Genomic DNA, 19,014 nt, shown 5'->3' on the forward strand with positions numbered 1-19,014 from the left:
TGGTTGGAATAATTCTACATACCAACACTTATCATCTCCAACTCGAGTGGATTGAATGTAACCTAATTGGGCTACCTCAATGCCATAACATCAAATTACTATTGTTATTATTATTATTATTATTATGGCTTTATTAAATGCATAGGTATGGAAGAGTATTAATCCTTTCGATGATATCATAGGAATAAAGAAATGTGAGAGCAAATGGAGGGAGGTGTAGCTGAGATGGCACCTGTTCATTGGACCAGACTTGGAATCCTGCATGGTATTTATTTAGCAGCAGGACGACGTGTGCATAGCATGGAGTGGAGGCGACGTGGTGGTGGTGACGCCGACGTCGACTGCCCATGCTTGCTCCCTCCAGTCCAGTGAATTGAAGCGAGTTTAGCCCATTAATTGGTCGACGCTAGTTTCAAAGCATTATGCCATGCCATCCCTCTCGTTTTGCTTTGCCAATGGTGGTGGCGGTAGTGGTGACGACGTCGACCGCCCATGCTTAGCCGCCTGCCTCTCTAAGTTGCGCTCACTAGTTGGCCGACGCTTCAAAGCATATGATGCCATCCCTCTCATTCTGCTCTGTCCTGCAAAATGGAAACAATAACAATGAATTAACTGTTTGATCAACACGATCAATATCGGTCGTTGATCCATAACAAGGTCTTGGGAATTAATCTCGTCTTCATTTTCCCTTTGCAAACACAAAAAAAAACACACACACACACATGCTAATATCAGCATAAGTAATATGAAACATATACCACCTCGGACATGTTGCATCTGATTTAACACAGGGACCCAACATTGGTCTTTGATTTTTAATCTGAGAACATTTGTTGTCTCTCATGCAAATGATGAGCAATCATCCTTAATCTCTGATGCATCGCACAAGTTCACACACCTTAATTTGAAGAAACACATCAGAAATGAGTCTGTTGTATTCACAAAGAGCAGATGATGGAATCCAAGTCAATTCAATAGGCATAGAATTTGATACTAGAACATGTACTTAACAAGAGTTCGAAACATTGTAACACTTGGGACATTAATGAACAACATTAGAAAGCATACAAATATCGAACTCATCGTAGACTAACCGAAGTTGAAAATGGGATAGAAGAAAGAATGTTCGGGGCATCGGTTGACTACCTTTTTACAATCAAACTAACAACAACATTAATGATTATACAATTAAATCTACCAAAATTTTAGTTTGATGCCACAGGACCACACAAGTCCAGTAACAGCTGAGAGAACAAAAGAATAACCCAACAAGACGCCAACTGCTGTCACAGAGGAAGCTGATAGGGTATCCATGGATAAGTTTACTAGTCCAGTTAGCACATTTGCCTGCAGAGAATATGCCATTTGGATACTGAGCCCTATGGAGGGTTAAAAATCAGCCTACACCAGGTCCGGAAGAATTTAATGTCTAACTCACCAGAAGAAACGAACCGAGAAGATTCTGATTGAATGCTTCTTCAAGAGCCAAAGGCTTTTGTCCCGGTACTAGATCCGATAGCATGAGAACTGATAGAACCTGCCAAAGAAGGACAGATTGAAGAACTAGGTAACTAACCATGTGCCCCGAGAAAGTGAATCAATAATGATGTTAAGAACATGGTTTGTGTCAATAAGAAATAGTTGGTTCAAGAGGGAGGGAGGAATGTTAGATACATATCTTCCATATGAGCTGAAAATATTAGGTGTTCTTTATTTTGGTGAAAGGTGAAATTAATTTTCATTCCTCTCTTTGTTGTCCATAAAAGTTACAATAATTTCTTTTGCTGAATTATACTAGCAAAAATTAGAGTCCTTCTATTGCTACCGTAGCCAGAATAATATAACAATGAACTACTCAAATGGCAATTTAAAACAAGATGAAAATTGAGACCAATACCTGAAAATTCTGTGCAAAGACCAGCATAACAAACGCCAGGTTGCACTGTACAGAAAAACTTCTTATGAGATTTGACCACCAAAGCAACAAATACAAAAAAAATGTTGCACTAATCAGTACTTGAAAACCATATCTAACAAATGTGCATTGAGGTGCAGTTCAGAGTGAACAAATCCAACTCTTTTTGTTTCAATTTTTAAACAAAAGAAGTGTTTGACAAATATTACTTTCATTAATATACAGATGTTGGAATAGACACCAAGCAGTTTATAAATATCATACTTGTTCATCAGACATTTACAAGATGAATCTCATAGATTATAGTCCTTACCATTCGCCGAGAAACTCTTTCCACATATTTGTCCAGAATGATAGTTAAGAACCTATCTCAAATGCATCAGAAGGCATGAGGTTGACAGACAACCAAGCAGCTAAAAATGTGAGTAATACAAGTACAGTAGATGTTTCGAATAATATTTACCAAAATAAAACTGCAAGGATCCAAACTCTAGCTCTTGCAGACTGAATGCTTCCAACCTTCTTTGATGAATGATTACTGAAAAGTATCTTGTATCCTAGATGCACACCAACCAGATACATACCCCAATATCCTAGCAGAAAAGACAATAGATGAATATTCAAAATCCAAGGCCCAAATATATATCTCTACTACTAAATAAGTATTTGGTGAAACATTTCATTTTGATGAAAAAATAAGCTGGAAAAGCCCTTATCATGGCGTTCCTCAAAGTTATTTTTTGCTAGACTAATTATATCTACATATCCATTTCCATCTTTAAGATACCCCTGGCCTGAGATTTTGCATCAAGCAGTGACACTACTGTGGGAGGAACAAGTGTTACCACTAACCGAAGGAAGCCAAAGTGGAGAAGGATAAACCTTGGATAAAGAAGAATGTCATGTATGCATAATTGGAGGATTTTCTTGCTGAATTCTAGTTTTTTTTTTGTCCGGTCCTAGTAGTGTGCATCAATGATATAGCAAGCTAGCATTTACAGTATCAACGATATTGCGTGGAGGAGAAGGACAAGAAGAGGGTGAAGAATCAAGAGAAGGAGAAGGTAAGTTCAATCAAATTCAATCTAGCTTATCCGGATAGGGATTGACCAGAGTTAGCTTGATTCTGCCTGATTTCTTAGATAACTCCAGAAATCATCAGTGAAGTTGATGGAACCAACCATGTGCAACATTGATTCACTACATCAGCTGGAATTAGCTTTCCCAATCGAGATAGACTGATTCCAAGCTTGAATGGTTCACCATATAATCTGACTGATCTCAGTTCATATATGACAAATTCAAAATTGATCGCCAACGGAAACTAGAATAAACATGAATCATTGTATTCAGACTGACTCCAGCAGGAACATTGTTGTTTAAGAATATATCCACAGGAGGAGAATAAGAACATGAGGATGTTGCTTCCATCATTGCTCCCATCAGAATCCATCAAGCAGGAAAATGGAGAGACAGGACAGAGTGGAGAAGTAAGATAAGATAATCCAGTGAACCAGTGAAGAAGAGGAAGAGAAGAAAAAGAAGACGGCTGCAGCCATGGCCCACGGCGGCTATGCCTCTAAGCCATGGACATGCCACTTCTATGTCACTGGGCTGCATCATTATTGCCTCGAGGAGAAAAGTGAGACATCACCATTTATTCTCTCCAGCGACTGCTCCTGAGGGATTAGTCTAGCCTCTGTTCTCTTTTATTTCTGGACTGATATTACTCCATATGAAACCTCCTTTTCCTATTCCGTCCTTAATCATCCACATTAAACATCTTTAGATGAGTCATAGAAGTACTCACATTGATTCCAGAATAAGCCATTATGGAGAAATAAGAATACATATAGCTTAGAACTAATAGTAACTGATGAAAAATTAGGGGTAGTTGAATCAGGGAGTGCCTTTGCTTTAAGATGAACCTTACATAAGTTCTGAAAGAAATGGACTAATTCGGCCAGCAGTTCCTTAATTTTTCTCAACTTATCTGTGTTCTCTTCTTTCCTCTTTTATCCTGAAATCCTCTTCTTCTGACTCATGGCTCTTTTAAGTGCTGTTGTCACATGACATCAAACATTATATGCTCAAAATCAAGGCAAACTGGTTAAGGAAATTTCAATGATGCCTCAGGATGAACATAGCATATTTAACATGATTAGTTTCTGAAGGTCATGGAAGACCCATATATTATAGAAGACGACAACTCTTTTTGCAACTGACAGCGGGGCAGCAAGAAAGCTGCATTTGAAAACCACTCCTTTTCAAATATTGATCAGTTAATATTTTGTTCAATAACACACAATAAATCAAGGCTTATCAATGATATATTTAAGACACTATTTTGTCCATTCCTTGAACACATCAGGCATTCAACTGAAAATAAGAGCTGCAAAAAGAGAAGAAATGGATGCTATAAGTAATTCTTACCAAATATACTGAATAGGCCTTCTTTATTTTGGCTGATGATATCAGCTGTCCTTTCATGGGAGATCAAGTATTTATTTAACCCACATAACAAGCATGCCTCATAACCTGAAAGGTGAATTGTGTGATTGATTAAGCAGTTGATATGATACAGTGTCCAAAGTTCATTTTGCACTCACAATAATTTTATTAGCCAGTACCTATGAGAACTAACAAACCGAAAAATCCACAGTATTCTGGATGGAAGTTAAATATAGATGTAAGTAAAGATACTGCTGCAAGGGTGAAAAAGAAGTTCCAATGCACACCATATTCTCCTACATGTACCTACATAGATTGGACAGTTGTGTCAAAGAACTGTAAAATAACAAGAACATCAGCAGAAACAAGAAAATTGGTGATCCCAAATACAGCTGATTATATAGCAACTTGAAGTCATGAAATGGAAGGCTCCAGTGAAGAACACCTGGTTATAAGGGATAGCCAAACACATAAGGCTCCTGTCAAAATGGGATCCGACTCTGAGAATAGATTAGCGTACACAGTCTTATCCCTAGAAATAAAGATGTTTCTATAACTAGAATTTTTGTCACTTAAACAAGAAGGGAGCAACTTTACTATAATGCCAAGGCTGGCCCTCTAGTAGGGTAACCCAGTAAATCAGACTTGAGCGCCCAAACAGTGCCAACCCATGTGTTAATTCTTCGTTGGGCTGGTAACTACCACCCAATATGAACCACTCCAAGTGGTATCTAAAACCATGGTTTGGCATCCATATACTCCTGCCGACCATTATGGGTCTGGCTAGAGAGGGAAGCGAGAATTGAACAAAGTAGAAAAAGAGAGAGAGAAGAGGGTAGGGAATGAGGAAGAGGTGGTGGCAGCATATACCAGAAGGAGGAGGCAACAATTGTGATGCAGGGGAAGGAGAAGGAGTGAATGACAAAGAGAAAGAGAGAGAAAGAGCAGAAAGAGTCAAAGAAATGGGGGGAGAGGGAAGAAAAAGAATTGAAAACTGCCATAAATGACAAAAAGAACATGATATAGGTACATTGAGTAAGCCTACCGCTCAATATCCTATACCTTATGAGACCAACTCTTTATCACCCAGTAAGCCTAGTATGGTGAGCTTATCAGGTTATATAGCCTTTATTGGACTGACGCAGGTGAAATCACCCTGTTCGCATCCCAATTGGCTATCGGACTTGCAAAACAGCCCCAGAAACCAGTTAAATTTTGGTGTATCCTGGTTCATTGCTGGTCGTCAGGGTTGACTTGTTGGTTTCATCATATTATAATATCACCAAAAGAAATAACGGGCACTTTCATGATATCGTCTAGATCATGCATTTGGTCTTTGCTATTTACCCTGCAGCACTGAGATATATTCTCTCGAATGACAAATACCTCATTGAACCATACAACCAAATTTACATAAACATAAGAAAGCAGCTTTAACAAAGTGAACACAGATAATAATCAAGTAAAAGAAAAGGCCTTATAAGCACATAAATACAATGAGGGGAAATGATTATAAATTAGCACCAAGAACCAAAGGAAGCATATAAATTCAAAGGCTATATGTAAAGGACAAGACAACCTGCCATCATGTGAAACCAACAATAACTTCTATCAAGCCAAACTTGCCTTATATGCCCTAGCCAAAGATCAAACAGGAGCTGAAAAGGGACTAATATTTGTAAAGGAAAAGGAAAAAAAGTAATAAGATTTTCTAATGTTAAGGGGCTTGAGCACAGCAAAGTCTATCCTTTTTAATAGTTCACAATGCCACAAGTTGTATATATTAGCTACTTCAACTAAACATTTAAATACTTGAGCTTTAGAGGACTACAGGTAAATTATATAAATTATCAATTCAATTTAGATGCATAATACACAGAGCTTTATATAAATAGCAAAAGACTAGAGGATCCCACCTGGTAATCTACACCTGTTGTAGTAATGAGCCGACCAAAACCTAGGAATAATAGCGGGCTTATAGATTTAAGTGTTGCCTTCCAATTCCTAAGGAGGGAATAATAGAACTTAAGATTTCAAAAATAATTGCGGAGGAGACCAATACATAAATCAAAATAGCTTCAGTATATATGTCTGCAATCATTTCCCTGCACCTGAACTCATTTCTGCATGCTGATAAAATGCAACTATTGAACCTTATCTTTCTGAGATAGATGAAAAAAACTAGAAGTTGCAGATAAAATGCTGTCAACCAAAAAGATGACACTAAATGCATGATAGTTCAAGCTAAGGCTTCAACTAAGCCCTCTTCCATTGTAATTTCCTTCTCCACTAGGATGATCATACCTTTTGAGGTATTTCACCATTTGAAATTCAGTCAAGCAAAAAAAACTAGAAGTTGCAGATAAAATGCTGCCAACCAAAAAGATGACACTAAATGCATGATAGTTCAAGCTAAGGCTTCACCAAAGCCCTCTTCCATTGTAATTTCCTTCTCCACTAGGATGATCATACCTTTTGAGGTATTTCACCATTTGAAATTCTATGACATGCAATTTCATAGCAACATTTTCAGTTCCATTGACAGCATACTAACAGAAATTGACAGTAACATCAATTTCTGTTATTGTCAGCCAATTTCCTTCCTAATACTGGAAAACAATAAAAATACCTAAAATATGCATTAGAATCGGAAATTACAGTTGCCATAAAAAAAATATGTTATATAACTGTAACTGTAAGCTGATAGTCATGTCCATTAGAGAGAGTGGCATGCACATGACAGTAGGCTAGCACCTGTTAAATCCATTATATTATTAAAGGACTATAAGATTACTTACACTGAAATGGAATTCCGTGCTTTTCTTGAAACTAATGCATTAGCCATGACAAATGATCCAACTCCCAGATCCATCTACCAAAAAAATATGTATAAATAATCAATAATGCAGATATCAAGATATGTTTTACACATTATAAACGAAATATGCAATGACTTTAAGCATATACTAACCCAACTGCAATAGCATAGTTCTACATTGGAAAATGAGCATAGATTAATAAAATTTCAAGATAAGAAATGAAAGCAATTGTCTATTATCTCTCAGCTAGTGCATCTGAATCATTGACTATGGGTAACAATCTATTTGCATAACCAGTAAATCAACAAATGACTTAGACATGGGTCATTATGCAGAACCAAAATGGTCCAAAAACTGTACATGAGATAATATGTGAACATAAAAGTTATTTAGGTTACCTAAACATGAGTAGCTTTTTTTCTAGTTTCTTTTGGAGCAAGATAACCACTGAAGACCAAAACATAAAATTTATGAGTTATGTTCGTGATAGAAGCTTACCAAACCAGTACCATAAGTTTCAGTCTTTGCATAGCGTCGGGGAAAGACTTTAAAGTCCACAGCTAATATGCTCAAGCATGTTGTGATGACCTATATCAAAAAGATTAGTACCCATCCCAGATTTGTTTTTTTTAACATACTTGAAATAATTGATCTACATTAGCTTATTTATATCGATTTGCATACCACCAATACTCTATATGATGAAATTGTTGTTCTTGGAGAAGATGAATGTTGTTCTCCTTTAAAACGAAGATATGAAGATCTGCACCAGAAATGATCCATGAAGTGTGTGATCAATAATATCCTATATGAGTTCACAAACAAAACCCCCTATATCTAAACGATGAAGCCTCATCCATAGAAACAAAGTAAAGAATAAAATTTTAGGATTAACTGATAGAACAAACAACCTTTTAGCTGATATACATAGAAGGAGCAACAAAATAATCAGAACCGTGAATATATAAGCCCAATCAGCAAGAACCTGCCAGGAAAATTTCAATAACAAAAGTACTTCTTAAATAATTCCAGAGAGACAAATGCACATCAAACTGAATGACATGATAGCCATAGGTCCTAGATATATAACGATAAAGGCGCCCCGAACGTGCTTACGAGTTCAAATGTAGAAGTTAGTTAAACCAAAACAACAAGAAAAAAAGGATGCTAATATGATAAATGGAACGAGCAATTAAAGCTCATACCGTGAGAATAAGAAGAACTGGAAGAACAACAAACAAGTAATCGACGACAAGTGAAACTGCATAGCTCCTAAAATCTCTCCGACTAGGGACTTTATCATCATCCTTCTTTGACGTTGCAACCTCAACATTAAACTTGCCTAAAAGACAGAGATCGTTAGCAGTTGTGGAAAGTCGTAGTCATCGAAAACCAAGGAAATCCTCAAGATTGTCGGAACCAACGCAACAAGATTGAATCTTGGTAGGGAAAATCCAGAAAATAAGTCACCATTTACTCTCGCAAAGCTGCTCCATTGGCGGAGGATTACCAAAGCCTGAAAGCAACCACGATTAATGGGTCAATTAAACACATTATTCCGTCAAGATACTTTTGACCGGCAAAGAAGAATTAGACGATTACAGGTATGATTGCGGAGAGCGCGGCAATCTCCAGCATGGAAGATCCCGTGAGATTGCTGACGAATCTGTCGAAAAAGGGATGCCAAGAAAATTCTTGACGAGAAGATTCAGGAAACGAGAGGAAACGACACCGAGAGGGAATCACTTACTCTTCTTTGAGGCGCTTGTTGGGGTTGAGAGTCTGCCGGAGGGGATCCATTGCGGCAGTCGGAGGGGAGGGGCAGGGGGAGATCGATCGCCGTCGGGGTCGGAGTCGGAGTCCTAACGGGCCGTTAGAATAGACCGCTTCGACGTTAAGCGGTGGATGTCCGGCTTGTTAGAAGAAGCGTAACGGGCCGTTAAATAGACCGCTTCGACCGAAACCGATATAACGTCCAAGTGAAGCTTAGACCGGCTTTGGTCTGACCCGGCCGAGATTTGTAGGCTGAGTTGGGTCTCATTGTTGCTGATATTGTAATTAAAGGGAACAAATTACACCGTAAATTTGATCGTCACTGATACGAGTAATGTGACACGTCATCCTCCACATCGGCTTGTGCCGACACGTGAGCTTCCGTGTGAGCATTCGAACAGGTCATCTATCCACGTCAGAGCTCAACTTATCTTCGTGTCACCATATTACGTGGCATGGCTAATCACACGGTTCGGGTTCGTGCTAAGCATATCATTAATCTCGTTGTGTGGCGGGGAAGACGAGGAAGAGCCCGCTGCACACCGCGCCAACCAACAGCAGGACGCTCTCCATCACCTCCTCCGTCTCCTTGGCGTGCCCCCGGAAGAGGCAGCTGGTGACCCGGTAATCCGACGGCGCATGAGCGCATGGACCAGGTCGACGAACCCCATCCGGTATCGCTCCTCCATGGGCACCTCGATCCCGATGCCGGACTTAAAGACGGCGAGGCGAGGCCGTGGGCAGTGAGAGAAGGCCAATGAAATCAGTCATACTTGATGGCAGGTCATCCTCTCCACAGTGGCTCAGCTCACCATGCAAGGCTGCCCATCATTAGCAGAGCCATGAGGGCTCTCCTTTAATGCAGTGCCCACAGATGGATTTGCGCTTGGTGGCGCATTGCCCTTCAACCCACCAAAAAGCAAAAAAAGCTTAGGAAAACACTCATACCTAACAATCTCTGCTCTGATGCTTCTTCCACCATAGCAGTGTCCTGCTCTCCTCCAATGTAAAGCTTATTCAACTAAGTAGGTTTTCTTTGTTCCCACTTTGACATATTTAGAGAAGGAAATCGATTCAAACAAGGTCTTGCAAAGCAGAAAGAGCAACTCATGGTCTTGGAATCTGATACAGAGTGACCGCCATCAGATTGATTCAGAGTTGCTGCCACTGTATCATCTGCTAATAACACTAAAAATACAAGCCTGTTTCCTTGGTGATACTAGATTGAGTTAGGGCCAGGAAGTAGTCAGCTGGTCCATCTCTTTGTTGCCAGATACGAAAGCAGAATGGAAAGCTGAAACCACACTTCTGCAGCTGATGGTTTTGTGCCAGTGGGAAGAACAATTCCTCTCCCAGCCTCTCTGTGAACAAGCAAACAGGGGACCCTGGATTCATCTGGGCACACAAACCAGTGGGTGCAATACAGATCTGCTACTGTAGTTGATGAATTTGGTGGTGGAAGTTTGAAGATTCTGAAACTCAATGTAACAGTAGACTTTCTTATGGTCAACAGGGTTTATTCTGAAACTATTTGGAAATTCTATCCTATCCCAAATGCTATTAGTTATTCATATTTATAGATAATTCCAATCTTCACTAGTAGAGGAACATGACAAATTGTCAGGATTTTATTCGATGAAAAAATGAATCAAGTCCAAATTAATAATAATAATAGACGAATGTAATTCTCATTCCACATGTAAAGGTATGATGTATTTGAAATCCATCCGGATCTTCAAACCTTCTTCATGATTAGTTTTTTCTTACTTAAATGTCTTATCATACTAAATAAAATATTCGTTTTGATAATAGTATATGTCACAATCCAATTCAATAAATAGATCGACTCGCGATAAAAGTAAACTTATTAATCCGTAAAAAACAATCCAATTCTCTTTAGTTACTCAGTAAAATTATCATAATGAAACTTCAGCATAACAAACAGAGGACAAAAAGGGGGAAAAGACCCTAATTCAATACAAAGGATTCAAATGGTTTGACTAATAGGCATACTTCTATGAGACAACATGATAAAGAAAGCTGCACTTTGGCTTTTATATATATATATATATGTTAGTACTTACAGCATAATAATAATCCGAATACACAATAAAAACCTTGGGGTGTGTGAGCTTACATAAGCTTAAAATTAGGACACGAACACCTTGGAAAAGAAACTAAAAACTATCAACCTTGTCCAGAAAAGAAGATGGATGATGAAAGTGTGTAAAGAGGAACGAGAAAAGGTAAATTACCATGGAAGTGAGCTACAGAGGAGATAATGGAGGCTGAGTAGGATTGAAGGACAAAGGCAGAGAGCCTCCCTTTTCTTCTCCGCCTTGCATTTGGCCAGTGGTGCATTAATCTGCTGCTTGCTTCCTCTAAACACTCCAATGAGAGGCTAAATTGAGACAACATCTCACAGATTTAGTCAAACACTAAGCACAGGTACTGCATTTGGTGCCATGAGTTGCTCCGAAAGCTTTGGTGGGGTTCGAAGAAAAAAGGCAGAAAGAATCAAATTACTCACTCCCGAAGCCACAAAGCCAACTTGTGGCTCAGAATCCTCTCCGGCCTGCTGACGTGTCCATCCCTCTCCTCGGCTCCTGCCCTGTTAAACCCCGACCTCAGAGGCAGGAAGAGGTCAAACAGAGCAGCTGAACAGGGAAGCTTGGAACAGAGGAGGAGATGTCTGAGAACAGGGACTCCCCCACCGCCGCCACAATCAAGCTCTTCGGCAAGACGATCACTCTGCAGCAGGTCCTACTTCTGTTTCGTTGGGAAGTTTAATTGGGTTCATAGAACTCGGAACTGTGTTTCGGAGAATACAAAAGATTGGATTTTTATGCGTTTACGAGCTATAAAGTTTGCTTTTTCTTCCAGAAAACAGGAAAGATAGTTTCTTTTTGGCTTTTTGATCTACGGTTCCATGTTTATGACATCGAAAAGTTGCTCCTTTTACCTTTAGAGCTGAAGTGTCTGGTAGCTAGAACCGCATCCTGGTTTTCTGTAGAGCGGTTAATTGATGTTGTTTTCGCTATTCGAGATTTCCTGTGTTTTCACTTGTTCTTATTGCAACTCTTCTTCCCACCCGGAAGAGATTTCCTTTGAGCAAACTGCTTTCGTATGTCTTTTTGCTCTTTTTGGGTTGATCTATCAAACAAGCTCCAGTGAATATGTTCTGCTTTAGCTCACCTTGATGCTTGAAGGAATGGGTGTAATCCAATTTCCTCATGCAATGCAGATAATGTTTGTGACTCAGGATCATCAGAAAGAAGAAGACGAACCACGTTGGCAAGAGAAGAACGAAACCAGCAGTACGTGGACGAGCGAGATCCATAAACCGGCGGCTACCGCCGCTCACGACGATGCCTCCACGAAGAAGACGACACCACTAGAACAGCAGCCTGATGACGCAAGAAGCTCGAGGAAGAAGCCCGACAAGATCCTCCCGTGTCCCCGGTGCAAAAGCCTCGACACCAAGTTCTGCTACTACAACAACTACAACGTCAACCAGCCGCGCCACTTCTGCAAGCACTGCCAGAGGTACTGGACCGCCGGCGGCACGATGAGGAACGTCCCCGTCGGAGCTGGCCGCCGCAAGAGCAAGAAAGGCGCGTGGCATCAGCGACGCCTCCCCGAGTTCGAGTCGGTCCTCCAGACTCTCCATCACCCTAGTCTGAAGCCGAATGGCACCGTGCTCAGCTTCGGCTCCGATTCTGTACCGAGACCAGCGGAGAAGACGACGAGCTGCAACAAGAATGGGGTCCGCGATAACTCGGGCAGGCCTTCGGAGGCATCTCCGGTTCCATGTTTCAGTAGATCTCCATGGCCGTATCCTTGGACGCCTCCCGTTCCCTTCTACCCTGCTGCAGCTTGCTGGAGTATTCCATGGCTATCTCCTGTAGCTTGTTTGCCATCTGCAGAATCCAGTTCTCCGGCCCTAGACGAGCACTCGCGGGAAGGACACATGGTGAAGAATGGCAGTCTACAGAAGGAAGACTCCATCTTGGTTCCTCGAACGATGAGGATCGATGACCCTGAAGAAGCTGCAAAGAGCTGCATATGGACGATGGTTGGCATCAAGAGCAGCAAGAACAGTGCCATCGGCAGCGGAGGGCTTCTCGGATACTTCCAGCCCAAGGGAGACATCAAGAATCGTGCGGGGGAGGCAGCGTCTCTGCTGCATGCCAACCCTGCGGCACTGTCTCGATCTCTCAACTTCCAGGAGACCTCCTAGAGGAGAAGTTTGCATGGTAGGAAGAAGAAGATTGTTAGCAACAAGATGCAGCAGTAGGAAATAGTGTAGCCTTGTGTTAGATGTGATGGTTTGGTTGGGTGAGAGGAGAGTGCGAAGTTATTCTGCACATAAATAACTCTGCAAACTTGATTGAGGAGAATGATCAAAGTCGCTGTTTGCTTAGATTCTTTACTGGATGCTATCAGTACTGCATCTTCTTCTGGTTACTGCCTGGATCTACTTAGACAAGCTTTGCTTTCTGAGTTCCTTGGTGCTGAAAAGTAGAGCAGATGGAAACATGGCCAGGAAAAGCTCAGATGTCAGCAGAGATGTCTACATTGGCTTGTTTGTCAGTGTCAAGGTAGGGAGTAGGAGGGTGGCAGAGACAACTGCTTGCAGTTGTGGCTGCAATAATACAAGACACAGCTGAAGAGGGTGTGGAAAGGGTTGAGAGCAAGACAAGCAAAAAGGAGAGGAAGGTGTCCTTTGGGCCCCCCACTTCTTCTCCCACTGAACACAGACCTAAATTTATTGCCACAGGCAGCCATTCATCTTGCTCTTTTGAGGGCCACGACCAAAGTGACTTCTACTGAAAGGTGGAAAAAGAGAGGAGGAAGATGATAACTAAGCCATATACAATCTTTTTGCCACAATGACAAGAAGGGAAGACAACCTACTCCCTGGAAATATTTACATTCTATGCTCTAATGTTTTATATAGTTTATTCTATTTATGATCAACTTGCTATGATATTGTTTCTCTTGGAATAATATAATTTCTCTGCATCTAAATCAGTATAAAACTAGATATCTACCTTCAGATGATCTAAAACACCAAGATGCTTATATACATTTCTAGCACATTGATTTACTGTCACCTAGACTTCTCCTATTTCTCAGTAAAAGGGTTGAATCATAAGTCAGCACATGAAATGATGCCACTATGTTTAACCCTGACCTACATCTGTATCCATTTCTCTACTGGTTGATCACCTTACTAAGTCATTTTGTTTAACCCTGAAAGAATTTTTAGACCAGATTGGTAAAGATGGCAATAGACAGGGAGAGCCATGTCTTCATCATCATGCTTGCTTCTGGTAAGCACTAAACAATACTGACTGCAGTCATATGTAACTTTTGAATTATGGTCAGACAAGTTGCTGATGAGATGAAAAGAGGCCATACATGAAGCACATCTGATTTAGCGGACATCATGAAGAAAAAAGAAAAGCTGTAATGGCAACATATGGTTCATAAAATCACAGGAGGGAAATAAGAAAAACACTGCAAGAATTAATGACATATCACCTGTTAGTGTGTTGCATGATGCACTAGGAGTGACCAGGCCTTCAGCAGCAGAAAATTCAGAGTCCATGATGACTAATTTACAACTGCTTGATTGAGGCATAGCTACAAAAAATAGTTTCATGGTTAAGAATAACCTTTTAGCAGCACAATAGCTCTAAAGAAGAAGATAACCCAAACCATTTAGTAATGTCATGTTTTCGTTATCGCATATAACAAAAATCCATTTTCGGTCTAATAGGCTGAAAGTAACTAAAGTTAGATTAGCGGAATCTGTGCTTCAAACAACTCAGAGATAGAAGCCTTCCGTGTGTATAATAGCATATCTCATGTCCTGATGTGCATTCCTATGATTGATGCATGTCCAAATTGTACCACAACCTACAGACTAAAATGAAGTCTACATGCAGCATAACTTTTACCAGTTGGATCACTGACAGAACATGCCTGCCCGTTCGAGATCATTGGTCAAAGAGATCAGCTTCTTCTGAATCTATGGGAAGATACATGTAGCTTTAGAGCAATCCCCCTGTCGTGAACTTATTGGAAGCTTCATATGTGATTGAAGGCACTGAAGCTCAAAGTATACCACTTGGGCAAAAGCATGAGTGCACTTCCCCATTCAAATGACCTCACTATGGCAACTAGTGGAGGGGAACTTGAAAGAAAGATGGACCATGAAACTGGGGATGAGAAACATGTAAAAATAGGAATAACTCGTGCCCTTTTGATGTCTACTTCATTAATGAGGTATGCATGAAAACAAAAGATGCAAGAGAAAGAATGGATGACATAACTCGAGATTGAGAATTCACTGAACAAGCACAATTCAGGAACAAGAAACAGGATACTTCTTGGAGGTTTGGAATATGGTACTCATCAATTATTGTTGGGATCCAATCAAGATTGGCTGATGCATGTTCTGAGGTGACAAATGGGACCATCTTATTCCATGGCTCCAATGAAAGATTGGATGGTTCCAATAAAAGATGCAATGACCAAGTACAAAGACAAGTAGGACTTTTTGATGCCAAGGAATGTGAAGAAGAACCTCGGACATGATTCAGAAGAATTTGAGACAGATTCACATGCATGTGAAGGACTTAAGAATGTAGAGGGTGGAACTTGGTGTCATGCTAAATCATTTTGCTTGCAAGGAGTTCAAGATTTCATGGTTGTCTTGTTATAAGACTATGTTCAAAATTCCATTATTAGTTGGAAGAAAAATGAGGCATGTCTGTATGAATGCGAGAAAAGACACAACTTGTTTCATGCTCCTACTTTTTTGACTTAGATTTTCTAATTTTCAAGAAAAAGTTCATTTTCATCTCATTTTTTCTGCACTCATCAATCCATGCATTATACTCATTGCATTCCATGCACTCAGATATTTTTTTTTATAACACTCATTTTAATTTCATCTTTTTTTTTTGGAGTTGAAATATGGTATTTTCATACCATACTCTCAGTACGAAACTGTACATTTGTACAATTCAAACCCAGTATCATGCATGAGTTTTCCTACATGAAGAAATATGGATTCTTTACAGACGGCAAAATCAAAAGGATAATTACCAGCAAAAACACATTGATTTATTGCCCAAATTATTTCCTCCTTTTCACTCTATATGGATAATATTTGTGTGTTTCACTAAACCTAGCTGAAGCCAGTCCAATATTCTATTACTCTCTAACAAAGAAACTCATGTTAACCTTCAATACTTGCAAATAACAAACATTAACTGTCACTCACAAAAAGTTTAGTCACACCTTTGCCAGTTCAACCCATGCACCAACATTGACTTTCTGGCCAAATGGAAGACATTTGACTGCTGTTATTTGTCAACTATAACATGGGAATAAAATGATGCCATATACAATCGAAGGAACAATGAAAGATTATTTTTTTATGCTTCAGTATGTTTTCATGATTAAACTCTCCTTACTGGAACAATGAAAGATCAAAGCAGCCTCAAGTAAATATTCACCTCAAGCCATGGAAACAAAAGTTGTTGCCAAATCCCCATTAACAGAGCACACCAACCCACCTATACATGAAAAACATTTACCCTTTTACTCACACAATGCCTGTTTGCTTTGTTGCTTTGTGATGAATTTATCAGGTCATGTGATATCCATGATATCATGGGGAACAAATATTCTAGGCCACAAGAAGGAACTGGAGGAGGAGTTCTGACTAAATTTTACTTCAGGCAGACATGATGATCAAGTCTTGGTTCTTCACACTGTTCATCATCTCAGCTCTTCTCTCACCAACCATGGCCCAAGGTGTTCTTTTTTGTGAGTCCTTTCCCCAAGGATATATCAACACTGTTCACCAAGGTATGACTATCCTCCTTGCAGTTCTTTCTCCATGTTACTTTTTGGTGAAAAGGAAGAGGGTAGCTGACTCCTGTTTGTTCTTGCCGGGTGCTAAGAATGTGGAAGAACTACTACTCTGAGGTCTTCAGATATTGTTAGATCTAAATCTGAACCTGGGGTGAGTCTTCTTGTTCTTTGTTTTCTCTTCCTTGATGTTGAGTCCATTAGCAAAAAGGTTATTTAGCTACTGGATGGTTATTTTGTTTCATGGAGGGTTATGGGAAGGAAAGGAGATGGAGGAGATGGCTATGGACTACCAGGAACCTGGACCCAACACCTATTCCAGGAGTGGATAGGTGTGCATTTACTTCAAAACAGGATCAGTACATATAAGCATCTGAGAAATTTGATACTTGAGAAATCATTATGTGGAATTGGTCAAGAACAATAAGAAGATGAGCTATGCATCACAATCATTCATCCACGTTTTACTATTGCATTTATCATTCAATCCAGCAAAGAGATGAATATAGAAGTTAAGTTGGTGAATATAGAATTATGACGAAAAAATCACTTCTTTCTCAAAATACTTGGAAAATGACAAAAGGCCGACTCCACAAGATCAAGAGATGGAACCGAGGAGGCTGCAAGAAACACAAAGAGGTCGAGAAAATTCAAGAATTTGGTCGAAACACCATCGAAATACGAGATGGTTAAATTTAAGACAATAACCCAAGAAAGATCATTCCTTTCTCAAAATCTTTTGCAAGTGAAAGAATCGATTCTTTCTCCTCAAGTTCAAACGATTGAAGAACAGCAACCGGGAAAACCCTAGGAATGTCATACGGGTAGAGCCGACATCATTCCCTAGAAATTTCGAGATACGAGAAGATTAATTTAAGACAATTACCACAAAACATCATTCCTTTCTCAAAATTTTTACAAGCAATAATGCAAGAACGAATCAGATATAAAGAAGAAGAAAACGCAAAAGCCGACATTTCAAGAAACACAAAGAAGTCGAGACTCTTTCAAGATTTGGTCGACACATCCACATACGGGACGAGTGACCTTGTCGCATCGGGGCAACCGAAGCGCTTCCAGTGACAATGTGGCGGAGGGCGTTGCGGCGCCATTCTTTAGGGATCGAGGCACCTTACCTTGTCCGCCCCGTAGCCTAGCGTCGGCGTCCTACAATGCAAAGAAAGCCCATGGCTTTGGTCATCGCCATTGTAAAGCACGGACGGGCCGTGTCGGTTAAGGCCGCCTGTGCTCAGCCACGAACCCCCTGGTGCCTGACAAAGAGGTGCGCAACGGGGAGTCTTGAGGAGCTCCGGCGCGCGGCGGCGGAGCGACGCCACGGCTGTCACGAAATTACAGAAACAGTTGTTTTTAGATAAATATCGCTGAATATTTTGGAAATAGAGTCCTTACGCATATAAATTCTATATAAAGATTATCCATCCCCTATAATTATTTTCCTATTGTTATCGTGGCTCTTAATAAAATATAATGGCATAGTAATCAAATCCAAATTGGATCGGTTCCGAATAAAAAAAATCAGAAATCGGACCTTTGATTCTCATAAATTGAATTATTTTTTACATAATTATTCTATTATGATTATTTTTATTTATTTCTTTTTATGTAGAGTAGATTTTGATTGTTTTAACGATTGACTCGGCGAGTTCCACCTTAGGACCAACTCGAAGAAGGATCATGTTGGATCTAAGTTAACTTCTAATTTAAATAATCAAAATTTACTCTAATAATTTGGCGCTAGAACGAGGGTCAATCATGTCTTAAAAGAACTTCATAGGTATATCTCGAATGAATATCGAAAATCTAAACCCCTCAGATTCGAATGGTCTAAGCTCGACGGTCTCGAATGCTCCCTAACCAATCAACAAATGTGATTATGCTCGATTCTTGCTAAAGAGATTATGTAATGCCCCCTCCCCATATGCCCACAATAAAAAGGGTCCCCCAAGTATGCCCAAGACACATTGAACAACTCGAGTCCAACTCATCTGACTTATCCGATCGGATTATTGACTTAAGCATTGGAGAGATATTTTCGAAAATACGCCCGACTCAGTTTTATAGGACTTGGATGTCCGACTTAGCAAGTTCCATCTTATGGCCAACTCAAACAAAAACTATGTTGGATCCGAGTTAGCTTTGGACAAT

The 19,014-nt window shown here is 40.0% G+C and overlaps 2 protein-coding genes and 1 long non-coding RNA gene across 5 annotated transcripts; 1 reads left to right on the top strand and 2 right to left on the bottom strand.

Moving 5' to 3' along the window:
* Positions 1 to 957: 957 nt before the first annotated feature.
* Positions 958 to 9,097, bottom strand: LOC135585905 (uncharacterized protein At4g17910-like). Of its 2 annotated transcripts, none has more exons than XM_065153766.1 (16): positions 8,936 to 9,097; positions 8,788 to 8,851; positions 8,656 to 8,701; positions 8,391 to 8,527; positions 8,097 to 8,170; positions 7,870 to 7,948; positions 7,684 to 7,773; positions 7,165 to 7,238; positions 6,283 to 6,370; positions 4,546 to 4,672; positions 4,349 to 4,453; positions 2,379 to 2,508; positions 2,229 to 2,280; positions 1,898 to 1,942; positions 1,439 to 1,537; positions 958 to 1,347 (listed from the first exon to the last, which is right to left on the bottom strand). In XM_065153766.1, the coding sequence occupies exons 1-16, from the start codon at positions 8,983 to 8,985 to the stop codon at positions 1,195 to 1,197; spliced, it is 1,413 nt and encodes a 470-aa protein (XP_065009838.1). In that variant the 5' UTR covers positions 8,986 to 9,097; the 3' UTR covers positions 958 to 1,194. The 2 variants fall into 2 exon arrangements, with proteins under 2 accessions (XP_065009838.1, XP_065009839.1); XM_065153767.1 differs by having other exon boundaries at positions 8,610 to 8,701; positions 8,936 to 8,973.
* Positions 9,098 to 11,265: 2,168 nt separating this feature from the next.
* On the top strand, positions 11,266 to 13,381 carry LOC135640640 (cyclic dof factor 1-like). Of its 2 annotated transcripts, none has more exons than XM_065155312.1 (2): positions 11,266 to 11,718; positions 12,221 to 13,381. In XM_065155312.1, exons 1-2 carry the CDS (start codon positions 11,647 to 11,649, stop codon positions 13,196 to 13,198), a joined length of 1,050 nt encoding a protein of 349 aa, XP_065011384.1. In that variant the 5' UTR covers positions 11,266 to 11,646; the 3' UTR covers positions 13,199 to 13,381. The 2 variants fall into 2 exon arrangements, with proteins under 2 accessions (XP_065011384.1, XP_065011383.1); XM_065155311.1 differs by having other exon boundaries at positions 11,273 to 11,718; positions 12,203 to 13,381.
* Positions 13,066 to 18,204, bottom strand: LOC135640641 (uncharacterized). The gene is made up of 3 exons (XR_010497427.1): positions 17,985 to 18,204; positions 14,506 to 14,607; positions 13,066 to 13,194 (listed from the first exon to the last, which is right to left on the bottom strand). It is a non-coding gene; the product is annotated as an uncharacterized LOC135640641 (long non-coding RNA).
* Positions 18,205 to 19,014: the final 810 nt, after the last annotated feature.

Source organism: Musa acuminata, chromosome BXJ3-6 (genome assembly GCF_036884655.1).
Source record: "Musa acuminata AAA Group cultivar baxijiao chromosome BXJ3-6, Cavendish_Baxijiao_AAA, whole genome shotgun sequence".
Lineage (NCBI taxonomy): Eukaryota > Viridiplantae > Streptophyta > Magnoliopsida > Zingiberales > Musaceae > Musa > Musa acuminata.

What these genes read in the sequence shown, in the direction of transcription:
- LOC135585905 (XM_065153766.1), bottom strand. Translation starts at nt 8,985, where the DNA reads ATGGATCCCCTCCGGCAGACTCTCAACCCCAACAAGCGCCTCAAAGAA. An exon ending in GCACGGAATTCCATTTCAGT is followed by an intron (nt 6,371 to 7,164) that starts GTAAGTAATCTT and finishes TTCCCTCCTTAG; the next exon opens with GAATTGGAAGGCAACACTTA. An exon ending in AAAGAGTTTCTCGGCGAATG is followed by an intron (nt 1,943 to 2,228) that starts GTAAGGACTATA and finishes TTTTCTGTACAG; the next exon opens with TGCAACCTGGCGTTTGTTAT.
- LOC135640640 (XM_065155311.1), top strand. Translation starts at nt 11,647, where the DNA reads ATGTCTGAGAACAGGGACTCCCCCACCGCCGCCACAATCAAGCTCTTC. An exon ending in AGACGATCACTCTGCAGCAG is followed by an intron (nt 11,719 to 12,202) that starts GTCCTACTTCTG and finishes CATGCAATGCAG; the next exon opens with ATAATGTTTGTGACTCAGGA.